Source organism: Apteryx mantelli, chromosome 18, assembly GCF_036417845.1.
Source record: "Apteryx mantelli isolate bAptMan1 chromosome 18, bAptMan1.hap1, whole genome shotgun sequence".
NCBI classification, from domain to species: Eukaryota; Metazoa; Chordata; class Aves; order Apterygiformes; family Apterygidae; genus Apteryx; species Apteryx mantelli.
In genome coordinates, this window is record NC_089995.1 from 10,499,637 (window position 1) to 10,523,569 (window position 23,933).

General features: G+C 37.6%; 2 protein-coding genes across 8 annotated transcripts in view; one reads left to right on the forward strand and one right to left on the reverse strand.

Annotated features, from left to right (window-relative positions):
* The window catches only part of PTPN1 (protein tyrosine phosphatase non-receptor type 1), a 46,560-nt gene extending 26,344 nt beyond the window's left edge, over window positions 1-20,216 (forward strand). For both annotated transcript variants that reach the window (XM_067307554.1, XM_067307555.1), the window contains exons 2-9: window positions 3,028-3,118; window positions 4,908-5,008; window positions 7,041-7,139; window positions 10,028-10,165; window positions 11,999-12,208; window positions 12,865-13,026; window positions 13,706-13,941; window positions 16,611-20,216. In XM_067307554.1, the coding sequence (XP_067163655.1) occupies window positions 3,028-3,118; window positions 4,908-5,008; window positions 7,041-7,139; window positions 10,028-10,165; window positions 11,999-12,208; window positions 12,865-13,026; window positions 13,706-13,941; window positions 16,611-16,818 (1,245 nt within the window). In that variant the 3' untranslated portion in view covers window positions 16,819-20,216. The remainder of the gene's footprint in view (window positions 1-3,027; window positions 3,119-4,907; window positions 5,009-7,040; window positions 7,140-10,027; window positions 10,166-11,998; window positions 12,209-12,864; window positions 13,027-13,705; window positions 13,942-16,610) is intronic.
* Window positions 20,217-21,325: 1,109 nt separating this feature from the next.
* Window positions 21,326-23,933, reverse strand: part of RIPOR3 (RIPOR family member 3) — a 53,897-nt gene continuing 51,289 nt past the window's right edge. For all 6 annotated transcript variants that reach the window (XM_067307946.1, XM_067307949.1, XM_067307947.1 and 3 more), the window contains one exon: window positions 21,326-22,811. In XM_067307946.1, the coding sequence (XP_067164047.1) occupies window positions 22,711-22,811 (101 nt within the window). In that variant the 3' untranslated portion in view covers window positions 21,326-22,710. The remainder of the gene's footprint in view (window positions 22,812-23,933) is intronic.

Consider the following 23,933-nt stretch of genomic DNA (forward strand, 5'->3'; position numbering starts at 1 on the left):
AACCGGAAGCATTTAACTTTGGAAAACTGACTTCAATTCTAGCCCTTCCTCTTTGAAGTTTTGTATTACATGACCTTTTAGATGAAATGCCGTGCTTCCTTTTTAAATAACGGTATCTTTGCAGTGTGACTACGAGTGTGATTCAAGAAGGTGTTAAATAACCTTATCAATCCCTGTATTCATCCACTAACTTCGGTTCTTGTAACATCACTGGCTTCAGGTCACTCATAGCATAACACTTCTGTGCTTTGGATGAGTCTGCTTTCTCCAGCAGGGAGATCTTGTAGTAGTAGTAGTATGTATTTTGAAACTGCCCTACCACCCGCATCAGTAGTTTTCTAATTTGATACACTGACTCTTGCACTAACCGATAATAGCAGCTTCTGAGGAACATGCAAGAAAGCCTGTAACAAGAAGACCATTTTACATAACTTGTCACTGGAGTGTTTCTCTCCAATAATTTTCTGTTGAAGACTATCTGATTTCCGCTGAAGTCAGCTTCATATCCTGGAAGTGATCTTAGATATCTCATTAGTGTTAGGTGCTCAAGCAACTACTGTAGACAACAAACACTTTTATCCCATATTGCTGACATGAGGGTGCCCCATCTTTTAGGCACGAATCTGGCCACTGAAGAGCAGACATGAATGACCTTCAGGATTTTCTGTTTTATTGGTATTCATTACATTTAGAAAGGACGTGCCATATGCTAATTGGATCTTCATACAATGCTGCAGCTTGCTTGGTGCCAGATCTAGGTCCCTACTAGAACGAGATCTTTTTTTTTTTTTTTTCATTCTGTCTTTGTTGAAACTTGCTTCAGAAATATATTATGCTATTAAAATTGTCTGTGCTCCTGAGGTACATGGGTAGCCTTCTTTTCTATTTCTCTATGCCTATGGGAGTTATGCATCTTCTTCAACTCATTTATTCTTTCTGTACCTTTAGGCATCTTAGCATCTTTTTAAAAAAAATCTAGTATTTGGGTAGTGAGGTAATAGCCAACTCTTTAGTCCCCAAACAATAGCCTAACAATAACCTTAACTAGTTTAACCCAAAATTTACAGCAAAAAAATTGCCTAAGGATTTATGTTTTGGTTTGCCTTTTGCTATTTTCTTTTCAAATTGACCCTGAGCAGTTTCTTTACACTAAAAAAAAAAAAAAAAAAAAAAAAGTAGGCTCTGTGGGAAATGTGGTTAGAGATCTAGAAAACCATTTTTCCTGGTTCCTTGTTTTTGTCTCTTGTTAATCCTGTACAGTGAGTACAGAAGAGAGGAGGAAAAAAAAACCAAAAAACACTGCAAAATGCAGAATCACCAACTTAGTGTCAGGGATGAATTTAGGTAAACGGCCATTTTAGTTGCTTCGTGTTTGAGATATTAGACTGTGGCAGTTGAGATCATGTTCTCCAGACTGCATTCTTCATAAGCAGAAATACTAGCAGACATGTGTTAAGTTATAAAAAGATAGCAGCTGATGTCAGGGCTTATTTCAGTGAGGAGCCGTTTCAGAATACTGTACTAATTTTGAGCAGGTAGATGTAAAATAGAACTCTTAGCTTGACATGTAATATTCAGTGTAAACTGATACATATCCAAATAAAGGGATAGAGAAAGGTGAACCTGAGCGGATAGCCCAAAGCACTGTAAATGATTCTTTATCCAAAACTGACAGAAACAGAAAAACATTCCAATCTGGCCTGTATTTTAAGATTATGAGGTGGTATAAAATCCTCTTCCTCTGATGTTGGAAAGCTACCACAATTTAAACCAGAGCCTGAGCTAGTTTGAAGCACTTAAGGGAGGAGTGCCCAGGCTTTCTGTGCAAGTGGTCTGCGTACCACAAACAGCCCTGCAAATGGACTGTGTTCGTGTGTGAAGAAGCCTGTTCACTCCTCACATCGGTTATAGATGTGTGGATCAACATCCATGTTCTAATGTATCTGTATCTGGACAGATAACATTTAATGTAATACTCAACTTCATTCAGTTAACTATATTTAACAAAGTAGATTTCATCCTATGAAAAAGGGTGAATTTAGCTGAATGATTAGTTTTTAATGATTATTTTTGAATGGCCTCTGGGCTAGGTGCAAATGTTCATTTCAGGTATTTGCACAAACTATTTGTCTAGGACTTCTTAAACTTATTTATCCTATCTAAATACCTGTTTTATAGTAAATCCATTCCTTCAGTTTTCATTCATTTTGGTTAAACCTGACAGCTTCATCTTGAAGTTCCTAGTACTATAATTTTTAAGAATTGTATACTTATGCAGTATTTATTTACAGTGTGAAGTTCTAGTTCTACAAATTGAGACTAAAGTCCAAGGACATTAGAATTCTTTTTTATTGTATCTTCTGAAATTGTATCAGATGTCTGAGGTATAACATGGATCTGAAAAAGTCTGAAGGAAACCCTTAATATATGCTCGAGACGGTACGTATGGTTTAGTTGTGTGTGCACGTTGGTTACAAATACTTTTTTGCCATTTGCAGGTTTGTGACACCTTACTGCTAAGTCAAGATAAAGATCTAAATGATCGTAGGTGTGACTGTAGCATGCAGTTGTTGACACATCACTTTGTGTGTATTTGATGCCAAGGGGTAGACAGGTTTTTCTATCATAGTGAACTCTTTCTAATTTGTTGCTGAGTCAGAAAAATAATTGATAGTTTCACTGACAGTGGAAACAACTGCATAAAGCAGTTTATATGAAAGTGCTTTGGGGCAGAGACTCTGCTTCATGAGGTCTATAGAGTCATAATGTCTGGTTCTACTATGTCAGGTACTACTACTTAAAGTTTTACGATTTTATTATGCAAGATAATATTTTAACGTGCAAATAATGTTAGTGCTGTGTTCTGATAAATTTAAATCCAGTTCTTAATCTGAAGCCTGAAGACCTTACTGTCCAAAACTCCAGTGTATGAAAATGTCATGTTAATTGGATATTTGTCTTAAAATAGCTAATGGTATGATGATGTTGGAAAGATTCACATCTAAGACTTTAATTTATTTTTTTAAGGACATCAGGCATGAAGCCAGTGACTTTCCATGTAAAGTGGCCAAACATCCCAGAAACAAAAACAGAAATAGGTACAGAGATGTCAGCCCCTGTAAGTACACTTTCTTTTCCATTGTTCGTAACAGACTGTTGACCTCTAATGACTTCTTTTTACAGCTAAAGGCTCTTTGTAAGAACAAGATTTCTGTTAGACATCCTTAATAGATATCCCTCATATATAGATATGCATCCAATACAAATTTTTTGTTAATACAGTTATGCTATAGGTGTCACAGAATGCCATTATATCCGTAGGATTACACTGTAGTAGCATACAGTAGATTCTGTATTTGTGGACAGAAATCTGAAGAGAAGAACTTGCTTTACTGTTCAATCCTTATGATAGGTTGAAATAGCATTAGTAAGAATGCAGGTATCCTTTTCATGAGCGTCCTTCCAGTAAATAATGCATAATTGCCCTTTTTTGAAATGGGGAAGACCCTTGCATAAAACATGACTGGAAATAAATCCTAAGCTATTAAGGACAGAGAAAATAGGAAGTTGCAAAGGTGGTAATGTTAGTTTGAGGCCTCTGTTTCTGAAATGATTACCATTAAACATTCTGGAGACTTCTCAATTTGTGTGAATTATGACATGTGAATTTGCTGGCGAGAAGTGCCTCTCTGAGCACATGTCCTCACCACAAGGCACCCTGCAGTGACTGCACAGTTCAGGGTTGCAGCCTGTCTTTCCTCCCATGATCCCGCGTACCAAGTGAAGGTGATGATGATCAGGACTGCCCTGTGTGTGGCATGCTTACTTTTGAGGTGCAAGAGAGATTGCAACGATGAAAACACATGGGATGCAGAGAACCACAGAACTGGAGTGAAATGATCAGCAAATAACGTTTGCTATGTGAGACAGTAGGAAAGTTCGCAGCTGGTTCACGAAACTGCCTTCTCTGCTCTGAATGGCAATGCCCATTCTGGGACTTCTTTCCCTCTTCTTTGAGGGTGCAGCAGTGCTGCCTGTTTCAAATACAGGTGCCATATAGGTTTTCTCATTGAACATATATCTATATTCTGTTTGAAGAGAGAGTATTGTCATATACCAGTGGTTAAAGGTCACTTGAGACTTTGGGACAATTCAGTAGGGAATGATACTGTTGCACGCAGTTTGCTTTATAAAGCAATTCTAGTATTTGGGGTTGTGAGTGGCAAATGGGCTTTTTTTTTTCTTTAGATGATACTGCTTCCAGTCTTGTTTGGCTTTTCTTGCAAAATGTGGAAACTCTTGTGTGTATTTTTTATCCTGAATAGAGCAAGCTGAAACTAACAGAAGAGCAATAAATTGTCTGCAGTAATTGGAGGGAGTTTTTTGTTATTTTTTCAGTACATGACTGTGTGGTTGGGTTGAGAAAAATATCTAAACGTCTACAAGAAAAATAAGAAATCTTTGTTTTGTTTGTCCAATATATATTAAGGCAAACTTTTATCAATCTGGAAGAAGCTAGTTTTGAATGTTTAAGCTACAAAAGATATACAGTTGTATAATTAGATGCATTTAAAAACAGTATCTTAATAACTGTACAAATAGGTCAGTATGATCTGATTTACAAATACAGTTATGATTTGCTTATCTTCGGATGCAAATGCTTCCATTCCAATATGTACAAAGTCCGAATTATGTTCACTGTTTCGGAGTGTAGTGCTGTTCTCATAGTATTTATATTGTATTTATAGAGTTAGAAGTACCAGACGACACTTCTGCTCTACACATGATTAAGGTCTTTTCTCTCTTCAGGAGGACTCAGTCTTTTTGTTCCTAATATCTGATGAGATTGTGTGTGAATTGTGCTGTGCTGCATATACATTAACCAGTGTTTTCTAATTATGCTGCAGTTGATCACAGTCGAATTAAGCTAAACCAAGGTGACAATGACTATATCAATGCTAGTTTGATAAAAATGGAAGAGGCCCAAAGGAGCTACATCCTTACCCAGGTAATCGCTGGCGGTGGATAATAGAAATCATACGGTGATTGGAGTTGTTTTTCTTAGGATTTCTTTAGCCTATCATGTTTGTTTTCCATATTTTAAAACTAGTTAAATTTATATAACCATGCATGTGGATATATAAACATACTGTATGCATAGAACAATTTTACAGAAACAATACATATTTTTTCCCGCTCCCTGTCAGCACTGACAGCACATTCCTAGAGGATCTCAGCCCCTTTGTATATCCAGCTTTAGGCTCATCTAGGTTTTGTTTTAGAACAGAAACTAACATACTTGAAGAAATCTACTTATGATGCATTGGCTTATGACAGGCAACATTTAGATGTGGTTGAAATGAATCACATTTCTCCTACATGGAAAGCCAGCACTAGGGCTTTGGACCATTATAGCCTTATGTTCCCCTATATATTCTCTGAACAGTGAGCTTCATTCAATAGGAAGGCTTCACATTTACAGAAGAACTATATATATGAACTTCAAGAATTTCAAAATCTATTTGGAATAATATACTTTAAATATAATGGATATTAAGAACATTATGTTGAATAGGACAGAAGTTATATACTAGAAATTTTCTTATACTTGTAATTAATTTCTAAGGACTCCAATCTACCATTCCAAATAAGCAAGTATGCTCCACCACATATTTGTAGTTAAGTGTCCTTCTGAAAGTGATGTTAGTATAGTATTTACAAGTAATTTGTTTTAACTCATAACAACCCAACCTCCAAAAGGTGCAAGTTGGGTAATGCTGATGCTTCTACCTTTAACATGAATACAGACTTCTGTGATGAGGGTATGGGGGAAAGTTGTTGCTGGTTTTCACTGAATCTGTGACTTCCACACCTATTTATGTAATAGATTTAAAAATGCTTAGATACCCTGACTTCTTATTCTGAGAGCTAACAACTGTGCCAGCATTTTTGTTTGTCCTAAATGTTCAGTTCCCTGGAGACAGTCCTGGTCTCTAATCTTGGCAATTTTTTTTTCTTCCTCCAAGCTTTAGATAAAGGTAGACTGGGATTAATATTTTCAAGCAAAAGTCAGCAGCTCTTCCTTCCTGTTTCCAGAGAATGAAGATAAATCACTAATGAAGCAATGGACAGTGCAAAGTTCAATAAGAGAACAATTCTGTGCATGCAACTCTTATTTTCTTTATTCAGGACAAGCGAGACTGATCATAGCGTTGAAGAGAGAAACATCTATGTGGAGTAGGCAGATGTGCAGCTAACTTGTATCAGTGATCTGTTTGATACAGCATTTAATGGATTTGACTGGCTTTATTTAAATCCAGTCATTCTTTTTGAGGACCCTGGGCCACTGTTCTCTTTGAACAAGGTGTTGGATAGTGAATGAGAGAGGCACAATGTTGTTGGTTTGTGTTGCCAAAAATTCAGGGCAGTGATTCTGGAGTGGAGAAGAGTGAAGGAACATAACACAAGTACTAGCTTATAAGGGAATATACTTTGTGAGTAGATAGTTCTTGAAAAGGAATTATCATTTTGTTCAGTCCCAAAGCAAACAGTGCAATATCCATGAAGATTCTTGAAACCTGCTTAGCTCATTAAGTGATCTGGCATTTTCAGTCTTTTAAATATTTCTCCATTCAATTTAGTAATTTTCAAGTGTTATGAATAACAATGATATATTGCAGAATAGTTAAACATATGCTTTAATGCTGCTCTTAGTTAATGAGGACTCATTTCCCCATTACTCGTTTGCCCTTCCTAAGAAAGTTCTCTCAGCATTTTTCACTCCCAGTTCTCTTCTCGCAAATGACACTACTTCTCTCTTCCTGTTATGTGTGGGAAACAGATTTACCACACTTTGGTGGGTGAATTCACAGTGGGAAAATGGAACTTAAAGCTATAGTGCCACTTTTTTACAGTTTAAAATAAGGAGTTTGCTTGTTACTTACCCAAATTTATTGCCAATTGCAGTGACTTTTACCAAGGAACATTGCTCTGACATTAAGAGAAAATAATGCTTATTTCTGGGGATTCTGTCTGTGCAGGGTCCTTTGCCAAATACTTGTGGTCACTTTTGGGAGATGGTTTGGGAACAGAAAAGCCGTGGTGTTGTCATGTTGAACAGAGTGATGGAAAAGGGATCAGTAAGTACTTATCCAGTTTTAGCTGTGTGTTTGTTGCATGTGTGTGGTTAAAAAAAGCAATAATCAAAGAACAATAGTAGAAAGTAAAGTGGTCATATGTATTTTATCTAATAAATTATTCCAAGGATTGAGTACTTGGTGAACCAGTCTTAATGAAGTCAGAAAACTAGTATGTTTGTGGTTGCAGGTCCTGATTTCTTCTGAATTTGGCTGAAATAAGACATGAACACAACATGACTCTCCACACAGAGGAATATTTGGTCTTTGTTGCTAACCTAGATATTTGAATGCAGTTCTTACTTTTCAGTGTATACAGATTGTACCTCTCAGGTCATTTACACCAAGTGTTCATTCACAAGCATTATGAGGTGGTTTTAAAGTAATTGTAGATGCACTTTAACTTGAAGTTTCCTTCATGCAATAAGAGATCTAATTATTTATTATACATACCTTTTATGTGTGTTGCTTCCCTTGGTGTCACTGTTTTTGAAAAGATGTTACAAATATGAGGTAAACTGGAGTACAATGAAAAGTACTTCTTCCAGGATCTAGCTTAAGCATTCATCTTAAGTGTTCATCTTAAGTAAAGCACAGGTGTTAGTCTAGTGGTTTACTTGCTAGGACAAGCTCAGTGGGCTTAGTTCTGTACAGACATTTTAAGAGGCTTATGTTAGGCAAGACAGACAAAAGATAAAGGGGAACAGTAGATAAACCATCAGGGTAATTTTAGGTAATTAGCCTTCAGATGGGTAAAAAAAAAAAATAGGTTCCTCTGGCACAAAGAGCAGCTGCTGTCTTGAGAGGAAATGGCTCAGCCCTGCTGGTGGTGGAGAGGACAGGAACTATCAGGTGTGGAGTTAATCTTTTCATCCACGGGTTCAGAAATTTGCCTGTGTGCTAATACAGCTGCTGTCCTGTGCTTTTAAAGTGGACTTGGCAGCTGTGCAAATTCGAGACAAAAGTGATTTTAGAAACTGATAGACATGTACAATTTTATGATGAATATTACAGTATAAAGGCACTTCAGAGGATGGGTAGTGGGTATGTTGGGTATCCACCAGTGATAACTGGGTGGTACATGCTTTTGCGTGATCAGGAAAGAATTTCCAATAATTAGGAAAATTCTTGTGCAGTGAGTTGTATTTTAACTAACTGCAGTCTTGATTTTGACTGTTTCGCTTTTTTTTTGTAGTGTAAGTGAAACTTAATCTTCAAAAGAGGTGCCGTAACCATATTTTTCAATAGTTTCTTCCTTTCCAACCATTCCCACTCATTCTCTCCACTGCCAGTAGTTTTGAACAAAACGAATTATCCCTTAGGGCAGGCAGCAAACACTTCTCAGCAAACAGCAACGGGGACCTACAGTGAAGCTCAGCAAAATATTGTTTGCAGACACATTTGGTGGAGAAATTAGACACACAGCCAATTGCTGTCTCTTAAACATTAATACAAAAAAATGCAGAGGATTGTAACTACAGTTTATACCCTAACGAACTAGAGGATACAATTTGAGTCAGAACTAGAGCAAGTCTGGGCTCTGATATGTCTAAACTTGACAAAACTGAATGAAATTACTTTGTCTACCTATGACTAAAATACTGAAGGGTTTTCTTATTTTTTAAAATGCCATAAGAAACGATTCTGGAGGTGACAATACTGTTCTTTTTCATCCCTGCTCCCATTACATGCAGAACAGCACTCTCTCATAGGTAACAAAACTACATAATAATCACTTTTCTTGTTTCCATGTTTTTTCACTTCAAGACCTATTATTTGCAATTTAATGCAAGAAGCATTACCTGTGTCCAGCAATCCATTCCTGTTGCAGGTTTAGGTTTGGACAAGTGCTGGTCATAATTCCATTTCAGAGGAGCAGTGTTTAAATGCAGGAGTAGCAGGCCAGCTGTCACAGCCCTAATGTCCTTAGGGTGAATGGTCAGAAACTTTGTTGCAGACTTTCCTATTTGTGTTGCTGATGAGTTTCTTTAGTTTTGTTTTTTCCCCACACTGGGCAAAATGTGTTACTTTCCTATTTGGTTGACTCATTTAAGATTCCAGCATATTACAGCCTTACTGCAAAACTAAGTGCTCTGAAAAACTTTACTGAGTATATTGAAATTCAGTCAGAAGTAGGTAACAGGAATGTTTGCTGATAACAGGGGTGGGGTTTTTTGGCACTTTACTTTTAAACTGTGCCATGTGCAAAGTGATCTTGCTGCTTTTTTTGCTTTGGGTGAGTGAATGGAGTAACCCAAAATCTCATCTGATGTTACATTTGCAAATTAGTAACATTGTAATTCTCTGTAGCTTATTAATGGGATTCATAATGCCTTTTCATACTGTTTGGTACATTCTGCTCTTTTTCTTATTAACATTTATCCCTTCTTTTGAAATGTTTAACTATTTAACATGAGGATAATATATATAAATGCAGAGTAGACTAGGATTCAGATTTTGGCGGAGTGTTCTGACAGCTTTTATATTTAGAAGTTATTATATTTTGTTGGTATTATTATTATTAGTCTGACACAGGCCAAAATAAATAACGATTTTGGTGATTTTGATTAGATTCTACAGCAGTGCAGCTCAGCTCCACACTCTTTCAGCTCACATGTGGAATAAAAACACCTCTACCTACACAAACCTATCCTCGATCCATAGGTATCAGTCACGGTCAAAATAATTTGATATATACAAAAGATTCACTGAGGACATGGTTCAGCAGTGTATAGGAAGACTGGTATCCCTTGCACTAGAATTGTTCCTTCTTATAATAAAGGCAGATCATGAAATTGTCTCATAAGAAAATGTTGTATTAAAGGACACTTATTTCTTGCCTTTTACACAAACATAAATGATATGTATAAATGGCTCCTTTTTATTTTTAGATAAAGTGTGCACAGTACTGGCCACAGAAGGAAGAGAAAGAAATGTTTTTTGAAGATACAAACTTGAAACTAACCTTGATATCTGAAGATGTAAAATCATATTACACAGTACGACAGCTAGAATTGGAAAACCTTACAGTAAGTACAGAAACTACTAGCAATCAGATCCTTTAACTTCTTTGAGGTGAGACTTACCTCCTGATCAACAAAGGCTTTAAAGGGACACCCGCCAATTCCAGCAGATTTTATTGTAGAATTAGTAATCCTACATGAGATTATTCTACAGCCTCCAATTTGTGTTGTGGAAATGAAACTCTACGTATTTTCGAAATACGTTTGGGGAAGCTAGAGTCTTTGTATTCCCATCTTCGTCTGTAGACTCAGTGAGGTTAGCTCATCACAACGTGGGATTTCAGAGGACCCTTTATAACATCACTTTGCAATGTTTTAGTGCTTCTATGCTTCTTAAGTCTGAAATAGTTGCTCTTCCAGTCACTTACACTACCTGTTTGCTTGTGTCTTGTTCTAAGGTTTGTTTTTTTAGGCTGTGGCTTAAGTCTTCAAGTTTTGCGCTGATGACTCTCAGAAAGCAGGAATCATTTCAACCCTGGTCTTGCAATGAGCTGTATGGAGCTCAGCATGAGGATCAGGCCACTAGATTTAAGAGAGTAACTCTTTTTTTTCTTTTGGGCAATATCAAAATAAAACTATGCATGCTGTTTCTCACCTTTCCCCTCCGCTTCAACATTGTCCTGTGTTAGAGCATTGCTCTAATAGAGGAGAAAAACAAAAATAGAGTCATTCAGAGCAGTGAGAGCTGATCTAAAGCTCCTGCGGGAGACCGGCTAAGGAAGAACACTGAGTGCAGGCAGCTGAAGATAATATCTGAGGTTCCCTATGGGGTTGAGCTAGATGTGTATATTGTGACATGCTAATCTGAATTCTGCATGACTGCTCTGTCCTGGTACTGCTCACTACTACACTACTAAGATACAGTTATTCCTCAGTTCATCTCTTAGCTTCTTACACACTTCATCTTGCCAGGAAATGTGAAACTGTTGGAAGGTATGAATTTGACCAGCCAAATTGTACCTGAATGAGTAAGAATTTGGTGGTTGTAGTTTGTGGTGTGACTTAAATATGATGTCTACCACAGACATGCTTTTTAAAGTTGTAGCTCAGGATTCAAGGAGAATGTAAGCACCAGTAGCTTAGTAATCTTGGAAGAAAGTTTTCAAATAGGGAACAAAATTGTAAAGGAACATCTGTGATAGTATAGGGTTTTTGCTTGCAGAAACTGTAAAGAGCTTCTATAACTTGAGGTACTTAATTTTGAGAAATCTTCAAATGATATCCTGCCATTGGAAATTGGCAGGCACAGGATAGTGCCAGCTATCCTGTGTTGATAAGAGCATTTGAACTGTACGGAAAAAATTAAACCATGTTATGCATAAATAAATTTTCATATCTCATTTCCTTTGCTCAAAATACTGAGACCTTCGCAGCAAGACATAATTATTTGTAAGTTAGATAGTTTCTTAGCTATGCAGCTATAAAAGCTCCCTCAGACTAGTGGAACTTTGTCTTTTGAATTCAAAAGTCAGCTGTTCTGAAGTAGCTGTTCTATTAACAGCTAAAGTTCTTGTAATGTAGTTTGCAAGAGGAAGTAATTTAGCACAAATGTCATAAAAAGCTGTGCACACACACTCCTCCTCCATTCCTTATAAATCACAGAGTTATTTTTAAAGGAAGTAGCTACAATTTTTCCAAAGGAATAAATATGAAATTGACCTAAAGCTAAAAATGTCCAACCATGATATATATATATTAAAAAAGAGATTATTTGCTAGGAAAATGAACATGCAAGGAATGGTGTTCGCTCATTAGAACAGTGTTGTAGGGAACTGTGCTTTGAAAGTCTTTGACTCTTATTTCCAGGCTAAAAGACTTTATAAATACCTTCTCTTACAGACACAGGAAACTAGAGAGATTCTGCACTTTCATTATACTACGTGGCCTGACTTTGGAGTCCCAGAGTCACCTGCTTCATTCCTCAATTTCCTGTTCAAAGTGAGAGAGTCTGGGTCACTTAGCCCCGAGTATGGACCTGTTGTTGTGCACTGCAGTGCAGGAATCGGGAGATCAGGAACTTTTTGTTTGGTTGATACATGTCTTCTACTGGTAAGAACTACTTATTCTACATGATGGCGAAATGCTGTTTCTGTAGAGTTATTTGAGGGATGGTTTGTTGTAGGCCTACAAAGAGCTGCGGCATTTTCTGTGAAGTATTGTTGCAAGTTATTCACCATTATTTTACTCACGTTCTAGTTTGGGAGTGTATTCCCGTTTAAAGTTAAGGCAGCTCTCTTTCTTACCAGGTCATTTTGAGCATGTGGAAGAAAAGTCTCTAGTAATAGTGTTTTGCAAAGAGAGACTTTGCCTTCATAGTTACGAAAAAATGAGGTTTGCTTTGGACTAAGTAATAGTGTGAACTATCCTGAAACAATGAAAAATAAATCTAATTTATTTCCTTTTACAGAGTCAACTTCCCCTGTAGGCAGGGGGATACTATCCTGAGTTCCAAGTTTTTACTCTGTTACTGTGTAAGAAAGTCATGCTTAGGTTAAAATGTCTGCCTTTATTTCAGAAAGGAAAGACAAAAGGAAATACTGACAAGATCTTGGAGATCCAGTGAACTGGTCCATCTCTGTCATCTTAGAGACCCGATGGATAGCTGATACCAGTTTTTTATTAATTTATTAATTCTGTACTACAGAATGAGTAATTGTATTGAATCTCATCAGAGCGTAAAGCATGTTTCAAATTTTTCTCTTCAGATGGACAAAAGAAAAGATCCTTCTTCAGTGGACGTTAAGCAGGTTCTTCTAGAAATGAGGAAATACAGAATGGGCCTAATACAGACAGCAGATCAACTTCGTTTCTCTTATTTAGCTGTTATTGAAGGGGCAAAATTCATTATGGGAGATGCTTCAGTGCAAGTGAGTATTATTGACTGCACAGCCTAATGTAGTAAGTTGCAACTCTGTTTTGACTCTAGCAAATATTTTCTGGTGTGGACGGGATAGAATGAAACTTTAAATTTCATGCTTGAGCATGAATAAATTCTTATATTATGGGTTCTTAAATACAAGACATGCTTTACTATGTGATTCCTTCATAAAAGTACTTGTAGCCCTGTAGTACGTTAGGTGGCCCCTATGTAAGAGATACTTTTCAACACTGTAATCAAGGTGTACACTGGCTGCGCCAGTTTTGTCTTCCATTTTGGATAACAGCAATTTTCTAATATGCCACAAGTTTAAGTATTGGGATTTAAATCCTATATGTTTGATTTATGGTAAACAGAACTCTAGCAACACAGACTCCATTTTGTGTTATTTAAAGTTTCATATAGAAGTAGATTAAAATTTCTCACATTTATAGCTAATGTCTTCTATATGTGGCAGAGTTCTTCTATATACTGCACATAGCTTAGGTTTGGATTTCTTTTTGTGCGTCTTTTTTTCCTTTTTCAATGCATATGAACAGTCACCCTAAAAATAAATTCAAAACTCAAATATAAAGTCTCTGCCACGTTAAAGTTAAAAGTTATAGTAGCTTACATAAAAGAAATTATTAAATAGAGGAAAGCTTAATAGGGTATTTCCTTCCATGAAGGAACAGTGGAAAGAGCTCTCCAATGAAGACCTGGACCCACCACCTGAACATACCCCACCACCTCCGAGACCACCAAAGCGAACCTCAGAAATGCACAATGGAAGGATGCATGAACACACAGAATTCTTCCCCAAGCATCAAGTGGTAGAGGAAGAGATTAGATGCTCAGTCAGCACTGTGGAAGAGATGGCTCCAGATGGCCGAGCTTGTTCATCTATGCCACTGATCACAGACAGGTAATTTACTTAGTTTCCCACATTAACTGTCCCAAGAAGAATGGCCAGTTGGCTTACAGCTTTGAGATGTTATAGGAAGCTTGTTCATAAATGGCATTTCATACAAAAGGTCCTGAACAGATCTTGATGAGTTAGTGTAACACAGTCCTGAAATCCAGATCTGTGTATCCTTTTCAGTAAAGGTGTTATGCTCATGTTCTCTTAACTCCTCACACAAACTAGAGCCGTTTATGGGATCCTGCTAGAGTAAAAGAAAAAATGACAGCATAATGAGGTGGTTTAGTCTTGATTTACATACAGTATATGTTAAGTTACAGAGGAGTTCTTTCAGAAGTTAGGGGCGGTATTAGTCGTGTAGCTGAAAGCTAGGCTAACTAGTTTCAGTCACACTTAAAAATGTGAAATTAATTACAAGCTGCTATTGATCAAAGGAGTAGAGGGGGTTCATGAGCAGAAAACTTTTCTACCTGTCATTGTAACCTAAATTGTAAGGACTAATAAACTTGAAGAAATGCTGTGTGAAAGCACTATGACAGTGGAGAAGCCAGGGTTTCTGGTACTTAGCCGCTAGATGTCACTACTGCTATACAGGTGAGTGGCATGGAAGTTGTTGAAATCAGCATGCTGTGGTTTTGCTGGCAGGTTAACTAGTCTTATTCAGAACGGTGAATTGAATGCTACATGGAGCAAAAAGAAAAAAGAAAAAAGAAAAAAAAAAACCTAGACACACCAGGGATAATCAAGGGAAAGTTTAATGTTCCCCCACTAGATGGTCTCCTAACAAGACATCTTCAGCTCCAATAGGAATACTGGAATAAAAGTATCAAGTTTTAGTATTTTCCACAGAACTCTAGAGCCTTTTCAACAGATGCAGCTGGCAAAATTAATGTATTTTATTTAGGCAGATCAATGGGGGAGTTGTGTGACTGGGGGAACTAGAGATTAGTGAGATGTGTTTTCAGCAGTCTTTCTGCAAAATAACTTCCTCTTAATTTCTCATAGCAATGAAGAGAGGCCGTGACCATGATCTGAACCTGTTATCTCCCTCCCAGCTCTGTCTTTCTTCCCTCAGTGACAATGTAGTTCTTATATCACAATATTTACCTAGGATACAAGATGCCAGTTAACACTTTCTATACCTCATTAAGAGTATGAATGTAAAGTTGGTGTCCCACATCTCATTAGTTTTATAAATCTGAATTTTTCAGTGAATAATGATTTCCTGGAAATAGTTTGCACAGTTTGGTCTAAATGAATTTGAGACATGTCCTCCTCTAAATTGCTCAGAGACTCAGCATAAAATAAAGGATTTTCTCCATCCATTTTATGGATGGAGGTAGACTTAGCTGTTTTAGACACTTTTCATAGAATGGCATTGAGTCATCCTCCGGAACTGCCTGTCTTCTTCATTGATTGTGGAGGCTGGCTTGGACTAGACATCTAGCTTTTACCTTGCTACAGTTAAATCCTACCTTATGCGATATTTTAGGCATACTAGAAAAGGCCGGGATTTGAATCCTGAGCTCCCTTATTCCATACCAGTACTGTAGCTGCAAGATCAGGCCTCCTGTGTGATCATTGCCTTAGTTGTCTTGTCTGGAACGGTGAGTCTAGAAGGGAGAGTGTGAAACTTGCCAGGCAGGAGGGGGAAGGAACAGTGAGCAGATGAGCAGCCTGACATGGAAAGATGTGGGACAGTGAAAGACTGGAGGAGATGGAGGGGTGGGAACTAAAGGTTTTGTTGGTAGAGGTGAGGGAGGAATAGGCAGAAATTTTAAGCACGTTTATTTTTCCCTGCCCAGATATTCTAGTACCTGGAATGGAACCAAGATTCTTGAGTTCTTCTGTACTTCAGCTGTCAGTAGATGTCTAGGAAATCCCCCAGCAAAGCATCTCTCTGCTAGTTACTACCCTACTGGTCCACACAGCATGATGATGCTCTGCTTTCTTAGTTCAACTTGAGGAAGTTGTACAGTAGATCTGAAAGCTTCTCCTCAGTTAAGAAACCTCTTTGGGTGTCAATATGCTGCCAACATGATGGAGATCTAGTATCTAGAAACAAACCTGTGTTAAAAGAGTATTAAAATTGAAGAAATCTTACGCAGCTCCATCATTAAAAGCCATCACAATGCATTTAGCTGTTCTTTCTAAGCTAAGGCTGCACAAGCAACTGTGATTCTAGTACTTTATGCCTTTTTGAGGGGTGCTTGATTTTAGAACCTTAATGTTCTCCTAATCTACATTTAGGTTTGGTTGTGCTAGTTAACTTCCTGTTTCAGTGGCTGTGCAGGTAGCAAATTCATGATGAACAATGGAAGCAGGTGTTGTTTAAAGCTCTCAGCTCACTGTTCAAAGGGTACGGAATAGTTCCAAGCTTGGTTGCCCAACAAGAACGTGAACTGGGACTGAATGCGTATCTGAGAATCCGTTGGTAGAAAGAATAAATTACTACCCTTTTTTGGGGATGGCTTTTGATTATAAGCACTGTTTAAAACATGTAATTTAACAGCCAAACTGTATGTGTTTGTCATGTACTGCAGCTCCTGTTAGCACGTGATTTACAGCTTTGTCTGGGGTGTTCAGTGGGTGAGGCCATGTGCTTGTAGAGTCCACATGGCTTCTCCCAAGTGGAGAATCCAGTACTGAATATTTATTTCTCTGTCCTTAAGCATTAGTCAAGACACTGAAATTCGGAGGAGAACTGTTGGTGAAAATCTGCGTGTCTCACCCCACAAAGAAGAGTCAATGAAGTCAGAAAACTTGGAAGAGGATGATGAGAATGTGATGACAACTTGGAAGCCATTTCTAGTGAATATATGCATGTTCACTTTCCTCACGGCAGGAGCTTATCTCTGTTACAGGGTATGTTTTCATTGATGGGACATGCCAGCAAGATTGAGCCTGCAGAAAACACCAACGATTTGATCGGTTTGTAATAAGCTTCTACGAAAGAAAGCTAATTGAGGCATGTGAGCCTTGTCTCAGTGGAAATAGATCTTAGGTTGAAACGCTGGAACTTTGTTTAGGGCTTAAAGAGAGAATTGATGCACTAGGGTTTAATCTAGCCCTGTGGTCCCAAGAACATAATATTCTAATCTCAGGGCCTTATATATTCAGGAGTAAGCAGAAAAAATGCCAAATAGTCTTGTTTTTCTTTTGTTATTTTTTCTTTTGTTTTTTAAACTAAATAATAGAATTACAACACATTGTTGTTTTTAGCCTTTTTTAAAAAGCCAGTTCTTTTTCTTTTGTGTTTCAGAAAAACTAGGCACAAGTGAAACTTGCTTGTACTCTCCAAGTGTTGTAACCAAATACATGACTTATACTGATGAGTTCCCAAAAAGGAAAGAGAAACCCACATATCTGAAGAATGTAAACTTTTTGGAAGGGGAGGGCTTTACTTTTTTTTTTTTTTTTTTTTCTTCATCTGTTAAAGACTGAGTTGTGGGCAGTGCCTGTGGTATTGATATATTTAATCTTGGCATAACTGTTCTTAAAGAGCTTATTGTTTTACATGTGTTTATAGAAACAGGCTTCTGCATTTGCTCAGGGTATCCCAACATGTCAAGCTTTTTTTTTTTTTTTTGCTTTTTTTTTAAGTGTATCTCCTCATTGACTTTTGTTGCACTCTACTTGCACATATGCCTATTTACATTGTACCATCCTTTGTAAAGCTGTTTTTACCTTTGTATTCTGGGTTAGGAGAGGGTGAGGGGAGGGAGAGAAACAGGAAGGGAAATTCAACCAAAACATGTCCACCAGCATTTTACAGCTGTTCAGTTGGCATTTAGAAGGACCAGTTCTTAAACCTCATCATTTGGAATGTAAAATATAGTTTCACTCTAAATCTGCTTTCCGCAAAATAACACGCTTTCCGCAAGGGACAGAGCGGTGATGTACTCAGTGTTGCGGGTAATAATCAGGAAAGCACTTCAATAAATCCAGAGCAATTAATGTTGTGGCAGCTTCCTTAAGACATAAAAAGTTTAACAGAAGACATGTTGGTCTCTGAACGTAACAGTTGGCTTATGATGCAAGCATATGTGTGTTCTGCTTTTTTTAAAGCAAAGAAAGATTTAAAATACTGGCTTTAGTTTGGCTTGAAGATACGACGTTCAGTAATGATTGGACACAGTGGTGTAAGTAAGTAAGTGGCTAAGCCTTGCACCTCTGCAGACAGGGTTGTTGCTATTGTAGCATAAGTTAAGGGAGATGAGTGGTTTTGTCCTAATTCGTGCTCTATACCACACCGCGTCTAAACTGTTTCACTCAGTTGGTGGGCCTGTTAAGCAGGCCCAGAACTTGAATAATGTAAAGTGCTTGTAAATAAGGATTTGGGTGCATTGGTAGAACTGTGACTGGAAGTCTGCATTGCTCTAAACCTTCTTAGTCAATGCTCTTCCTCTCATTAGTACCAAATTATTATAGTTGAAACAATAACAGCAAAGATTTCTTTGCTCATGTCATGGGGATAGGAGCAAACTCACTACTGAAAGTTGTAGTAATTGCAGCTAAACCATGACAACTGATTTGCAACAGTGTTACTAATCAGTTCTTTTTATTTTTTAAATACCTTATAGATTTATAGCACTTAACCACCATTCTCAGTACAAACATCATTATGGAGTATCTTGTGTAAGTAAGTCTTTCCACTCCATATTTATTTTTGCAAAGCTGTCTGTAGGTGTAGCTCTTTTCCTTCAATGAATAGGATGGTGACTGGGGGGTGGGAGTTATTTCTATTTTGTGTTTTGTTAAGCTTGCATCAAGGGCTTCTCAAAAGTACAATAATAAATCCTCAGGTAGTACTGGGAATTAATACTTTACCTGTGAGACTGTTGGTCAGACCAGTACTTGAAAGGAGGAATGTTGTAATCAGTCAATATTTAGTAATATTATTGGAAACATGAAAAATGAGTATAGAAAAATGGTAATATATAATAGCTCATCTGTGTATTTAAGATACGGTATGTGATTGCTTTGTCCCCACTATTCTCTCCATCACCTGGTAGAATATTGTTCTAAGGCAACATTTGTACCCCATTTGTATTAAAATGCATGTAAAGTCTTCTAGTGTCCTGATTAAATACCACGTGCTTGAAAGATGAAAGAACTTATATTTCTGCTTACTGATGTGCCCAAATTATATTTGCATGAACTGATCATTAAGTGGCTGTGGTTTAAAGGGTGTTGCTGAAAGTATCTTCGTTCAGCGATGGACTGATTTGGTGTTTATCAGATAAATGTACTCGCCTAATACTTGGCATGACTTCCTATTGACTTTCTGCATACTCAGTGTAACCCAGTTGTTTAGCATGGTTCATTTCAGCTGAGTAAGTATAGTACAGACATTCCAAAGCGTTTAGTAAGCCCTATTCACACCTCGCCTCTGCTCACTTTAGGCAAGGAATAGCTCTGATTTCGGGGTATGGCTTGCTGTGCTGCCTTCAAAGCTGCATTGGAGGAGAGAGGGAAGCCTCTTCTGCAAGATCTCAATAGCATGCTTTGATCTTCAGAAATATAGGCTCCTGAGATGGTGGCCCGTTTACAAAAAATAATAATAACAATAAAAATACTTGCTATACTGTTTGCAAGGGAGGGAATGTTTTAAATTTTAGGCTTGACAGGGAAGCAAAGCATCCTTCCTTTGAATCCAGAATAATTCACTTGTATTGTGCTTACAAGTTATTCTAAGAAAAAAAGTTTCTGCACAGGAAAAGCTTTGAATATCTCCCATTCTGCCAATGTACTTTGCTACTTCTTTAATCTGTTCCAAATCCAGGAGAATTTATACTGTCCTGGGCAAGACAGTAGAATATCCAGTAAGCCCAGTGAGGTGTGTATAAGGCTTATAATACTGAACTGTAAACATTTTTGTTTTGATGTCCTGTATATGTATGTAGTAGTTTGGGTGTGTATATACAGTAGCGTTTCAAAGTGGGTGTATTGGTTAACCTATTCTTGGAAAATGGACAAATATCCATGTTAAACTTGTTAGAAAGTTAGTGAGCTGCTCTGCTATATGCCTTAAGCAAATATTTACTCATCAGGTCTTTCTTTTTTACAGATTGCCATAGAATAAACTTTTTTAAAAAAATAAAAAACAAAAAAGCTAAATGTTTTGGTATAATACATTTTCAGGTATCTTGTCTTTTGTGTAAGCCACTGCAAAGACCTCACAGGTTATAGTAAAATTGTACAGTTTTTCAAATTCCCATACAAGTTTTCAGTTCTCATTTTAGTTGTAACAATAAAATTCTTTTTTAAAGAACGTACGTGTGAGTCTTACCACTTCTTGTCTTCTCATAGCCAGAGGCACTGGCTCCTGGTTTGAACCACTTGCAAATCTGGGCTAACACAATATTTATTTTTCTCACTAGAAAATCTTTTAAATAAGAACTTACTTGTAGGTCATATCTCCAGTAGAAGAAAATAAGTGAGGTAAGTAAGTGTCCTGTTGTCTAGTGTCCCACACACACATCCCCCTCCTCAAATCTTTCGCTTTAAATAATTAAAATAGTTAACTGTCTTGGGTCAGCAGGCTGTGTAATATACACCATGTAGCAACGCTGAAGCACAAACGCTTTTTGAAAGTTTCAGTTGTGCCTTAACATGCAGCTGTGTTTGGTAGGAAAGTACCATACCATGCAGTAAGCTGGCTAGCTGTATTTTAGAAGGTGCAGCTATCACACTTCCACTTACTTTGGATTAAAGTATTTACCTGCATTTATATTTTTAAAGAAAGTTACAAATGGAAGAGCTGCATGGAAAGAGAATTTTTACTAGCTCCCTGAAGCAGCATTAAGGCAGCTCAGGTAGGTTTTCACATACTGCCCCTTAGAAACTGTCAGGACCTTAGTGTTAGTGTTTAAAGCCTAGCTCAGGCTGCAGCGTGAAGAAGTGGGGTGAGCTGCCCCCATCTCTTACAAATCACTAGCTATTTCCCATTCACTTGAAAGGGGGAAGGAGGCAAGGAGAAGTAGAGAATTTACCTAAGTAGGAGAATGTCTTTCTCCTACTTGTGAATACACCTGTAAATTAAACACAGAGTTAGAGCATGGATAGGCAGACTACTTCTAAGTTTTACTTTGCTGTGGAATAATGTGACCTAAACAGCACGGTCCTGCTCTTCAGAGCTGCTTAGTAAAGAGTTTCAGCATATGAGCAAGCTACACATTCCCAAACTAAATACAGCAGCACAGGCCCTTTCACCTGTGCAAGCCTGAACTTTTCCCAGAGTGAATCTAGAACTAGCTGCATGGTGTACTTACCTTGACATGCATCTCAGCTTGAGATGCAGTATCTTAATTCCCTTGAGGGGTTTATTGCATTGTAGTTATCCCCATAGTGCTAAAGTACAGTAGTGTAAAGGACTTGCAGGAACTTGTCTCAAATGCTTTATTACAGTTATAGAAAACAGTATGAAATCCAACAAATAAATACTGAATAGAAAAGTACTATTTATATATAATATATACATACACAAGTCAAACCCTTTCAAGTATTTTACCTGAAGTCAGACTTCTCTTTGGGGCTACCCTCCACTACAGGAAACAAGTGTTGGGGAAGGAGCCTGACAACTGGTCAGGATTTCTCAAAGTCATATACCCATGACTAAATGAATAAAATGTACCTTTTTTAAAAAATGTGCATAGGTCAGTCCATATGCTAATCAGATCTATACATGGCAGATGTAGCTAAGGAAAGATGCATAACTTCCTGTTGTGAACTGCTGAGGATATAGACTGTATTTGCCCTAATCAGTCCTTGCTTGATACTTTCCCAAGGTGCAATGATTACAAAAAAAAAAAAAAAGAGCTTTTGAAGTAACAAACTTTCCTTCTGAGGCTAAATTGTACAAAAAAAGGTAGGCCCCCACCCCCCAGCCCTCAAACACTGCTGCTAGATTCTAATGTATGTGGCAGCTGCTACAGATAAGCTGTGCTGTCTGCTAGTTTTGGAACTAGAAGAACTGACTGCAGCCCAGCGTGGAACTGCTAGAAATGCTGCAGATAAGGTTTGGTCATTGTCCACCACAATCTCTCCAAGGAACAAATTTTCAGTCCACTCAGGCTATAGAATGAACTGTTTCTGGAACCAAAGTAGTCTAAGATTTTTACACTAACTGAAGTCAGCTTTCATTGTTTTAAGTAGCAATTTGAAATCTTAAAAGCATTTGTTTGGGGGTAAACTGAAAAAAAAACAAAAACCCTCATTAATAGCAGATAGGTAGTCTAGCCATTACTCAGCTTCAGATGTAATTTTCTTTATGATTTCTTTCAATTCCTAGATGCATTATGGCATCTAGGAGTAGCATCCAGCATTTGATTTCACTAGGCAAGTTTCTAGATGAACTGTTATGCTCCAGAAGTTGGAGAGTCATCGTTTCGTTCCTCTTTGAGAAATGTCAAATTAATAAAACCCTTACAGGAAAATATATCAGTTTTGACTTACAGTTTGTGCGGAAGACATTTCCAATGAGATGGGGATTTAACTCAAGTGACAACCTGATTCCATATTCTAGGAGATCTGTTTTCTATTCTTCCAGCACTTGAGATTTCACCAGTGCTGGGAGTGAAAAAGATGGAGATTCCGGTCTACTTAGTCGAGGTTCCATACTACCCCACTTTGGAAACCTGTACTCTGTCAGTATAGAATGTGTATATAGCAGAGTGTAAGTAAACCAGACACGTAAACAACAAACTAAAATCTTCAGGTACCCGCATCTGGCTTTGTAGACAATGTGATTTAGCTCCTCATATTCCACTGTTAAAATACTGTGATTTCAATTTCAGCCTCTTGATGTACAGTTTCTCTTAATTCACAGCAAATCCTGTCCATTTTCTCAAAGGCTTGCCGTCCCTTTTCACCTATGGAGAAAGAGAAACATATCCCATGCTAAGGAAAAGACGTCTGTTGGAAACATCCTGAGAAAAGTAACACTTTAGAAACGCTTCTCCTGTTGTGACTTCATTCAGAGCTGAAAAGAACTTTCCGTAGTGACAAAAGCCTTCTCTAAAGGTATAGTGTTCCAAAAACAAGTAGAAGCTACCATAGAAAATCAGGTTGTCTGTAAATGCTTCCTTTTAGGTCTCCAACATGACTAATGATTTGGAGTGTCACATTTGGAAAACTTGTTTTGTAACACATGTGAATCTGAGTGTATTTTTGTGAAGTCTAGAAATTCAGAACTAAGTCTGAATCTAGGTGTTTAGGATGAACAGAATAGAGCAATTAATATCTATTATCTTTTAGGTAACTGGACATCCTGTCTAGTGCTATGTGTAAGATATTTAGTCTAGATATTTCCCCTTTCCCTTCATTACATGATGGTAGCGAGATTAGAACATTGACATTCCATTAGCAGTTCAACACCACTGTAGGTGGTAGGTGTGCTGAACTCAGTAGAAGTAACAGGTAATGAACCTGTTTAAGACCTTGTTATATCTGTACTCATTATCCCTCCAGTATTCACAGCGGAACAGTTTGGAGGAGAATAGGAACATGAAAATTAGAAGTAACAAGTCAGCTTCTAGGTGGCTGCTGCTGAGATTACCAGGTAGAGATAGTCTGTTGGGGTTACGATACATAAAAGATTTTTCAGTCAGTTTAGCTAATCTAGTAGAGCCAGAACAGGCTTTATTGTGAGCTGCCAGGTTCAAATGTCATTTCCCCAGAATCTAGGGGGGGAAAATTGCTAATGCCAGTACTCCTTATTAAGTACTCCAGCAGCACTGTCAGCACTTTCAGTACCTACCCGCCACCCCTTTAAACCCTTCAGTGGTTCTTAAAGCACGTTATCCTACAGTAATCATCTCCTTGGTCTGGATCTACAAACTTTAAAGGGAGCCTTTGCATATTATATGTGGTATGAAGTTTATCTTAACAGTATGAAATAGTTGCTCCTGAAGCATTTCCACAGTCTTAGATCAGTTCAGGCTGAACACCACACAGGTAGAACTTCAGGCCTATTTTGGTTTTGCAATATTACA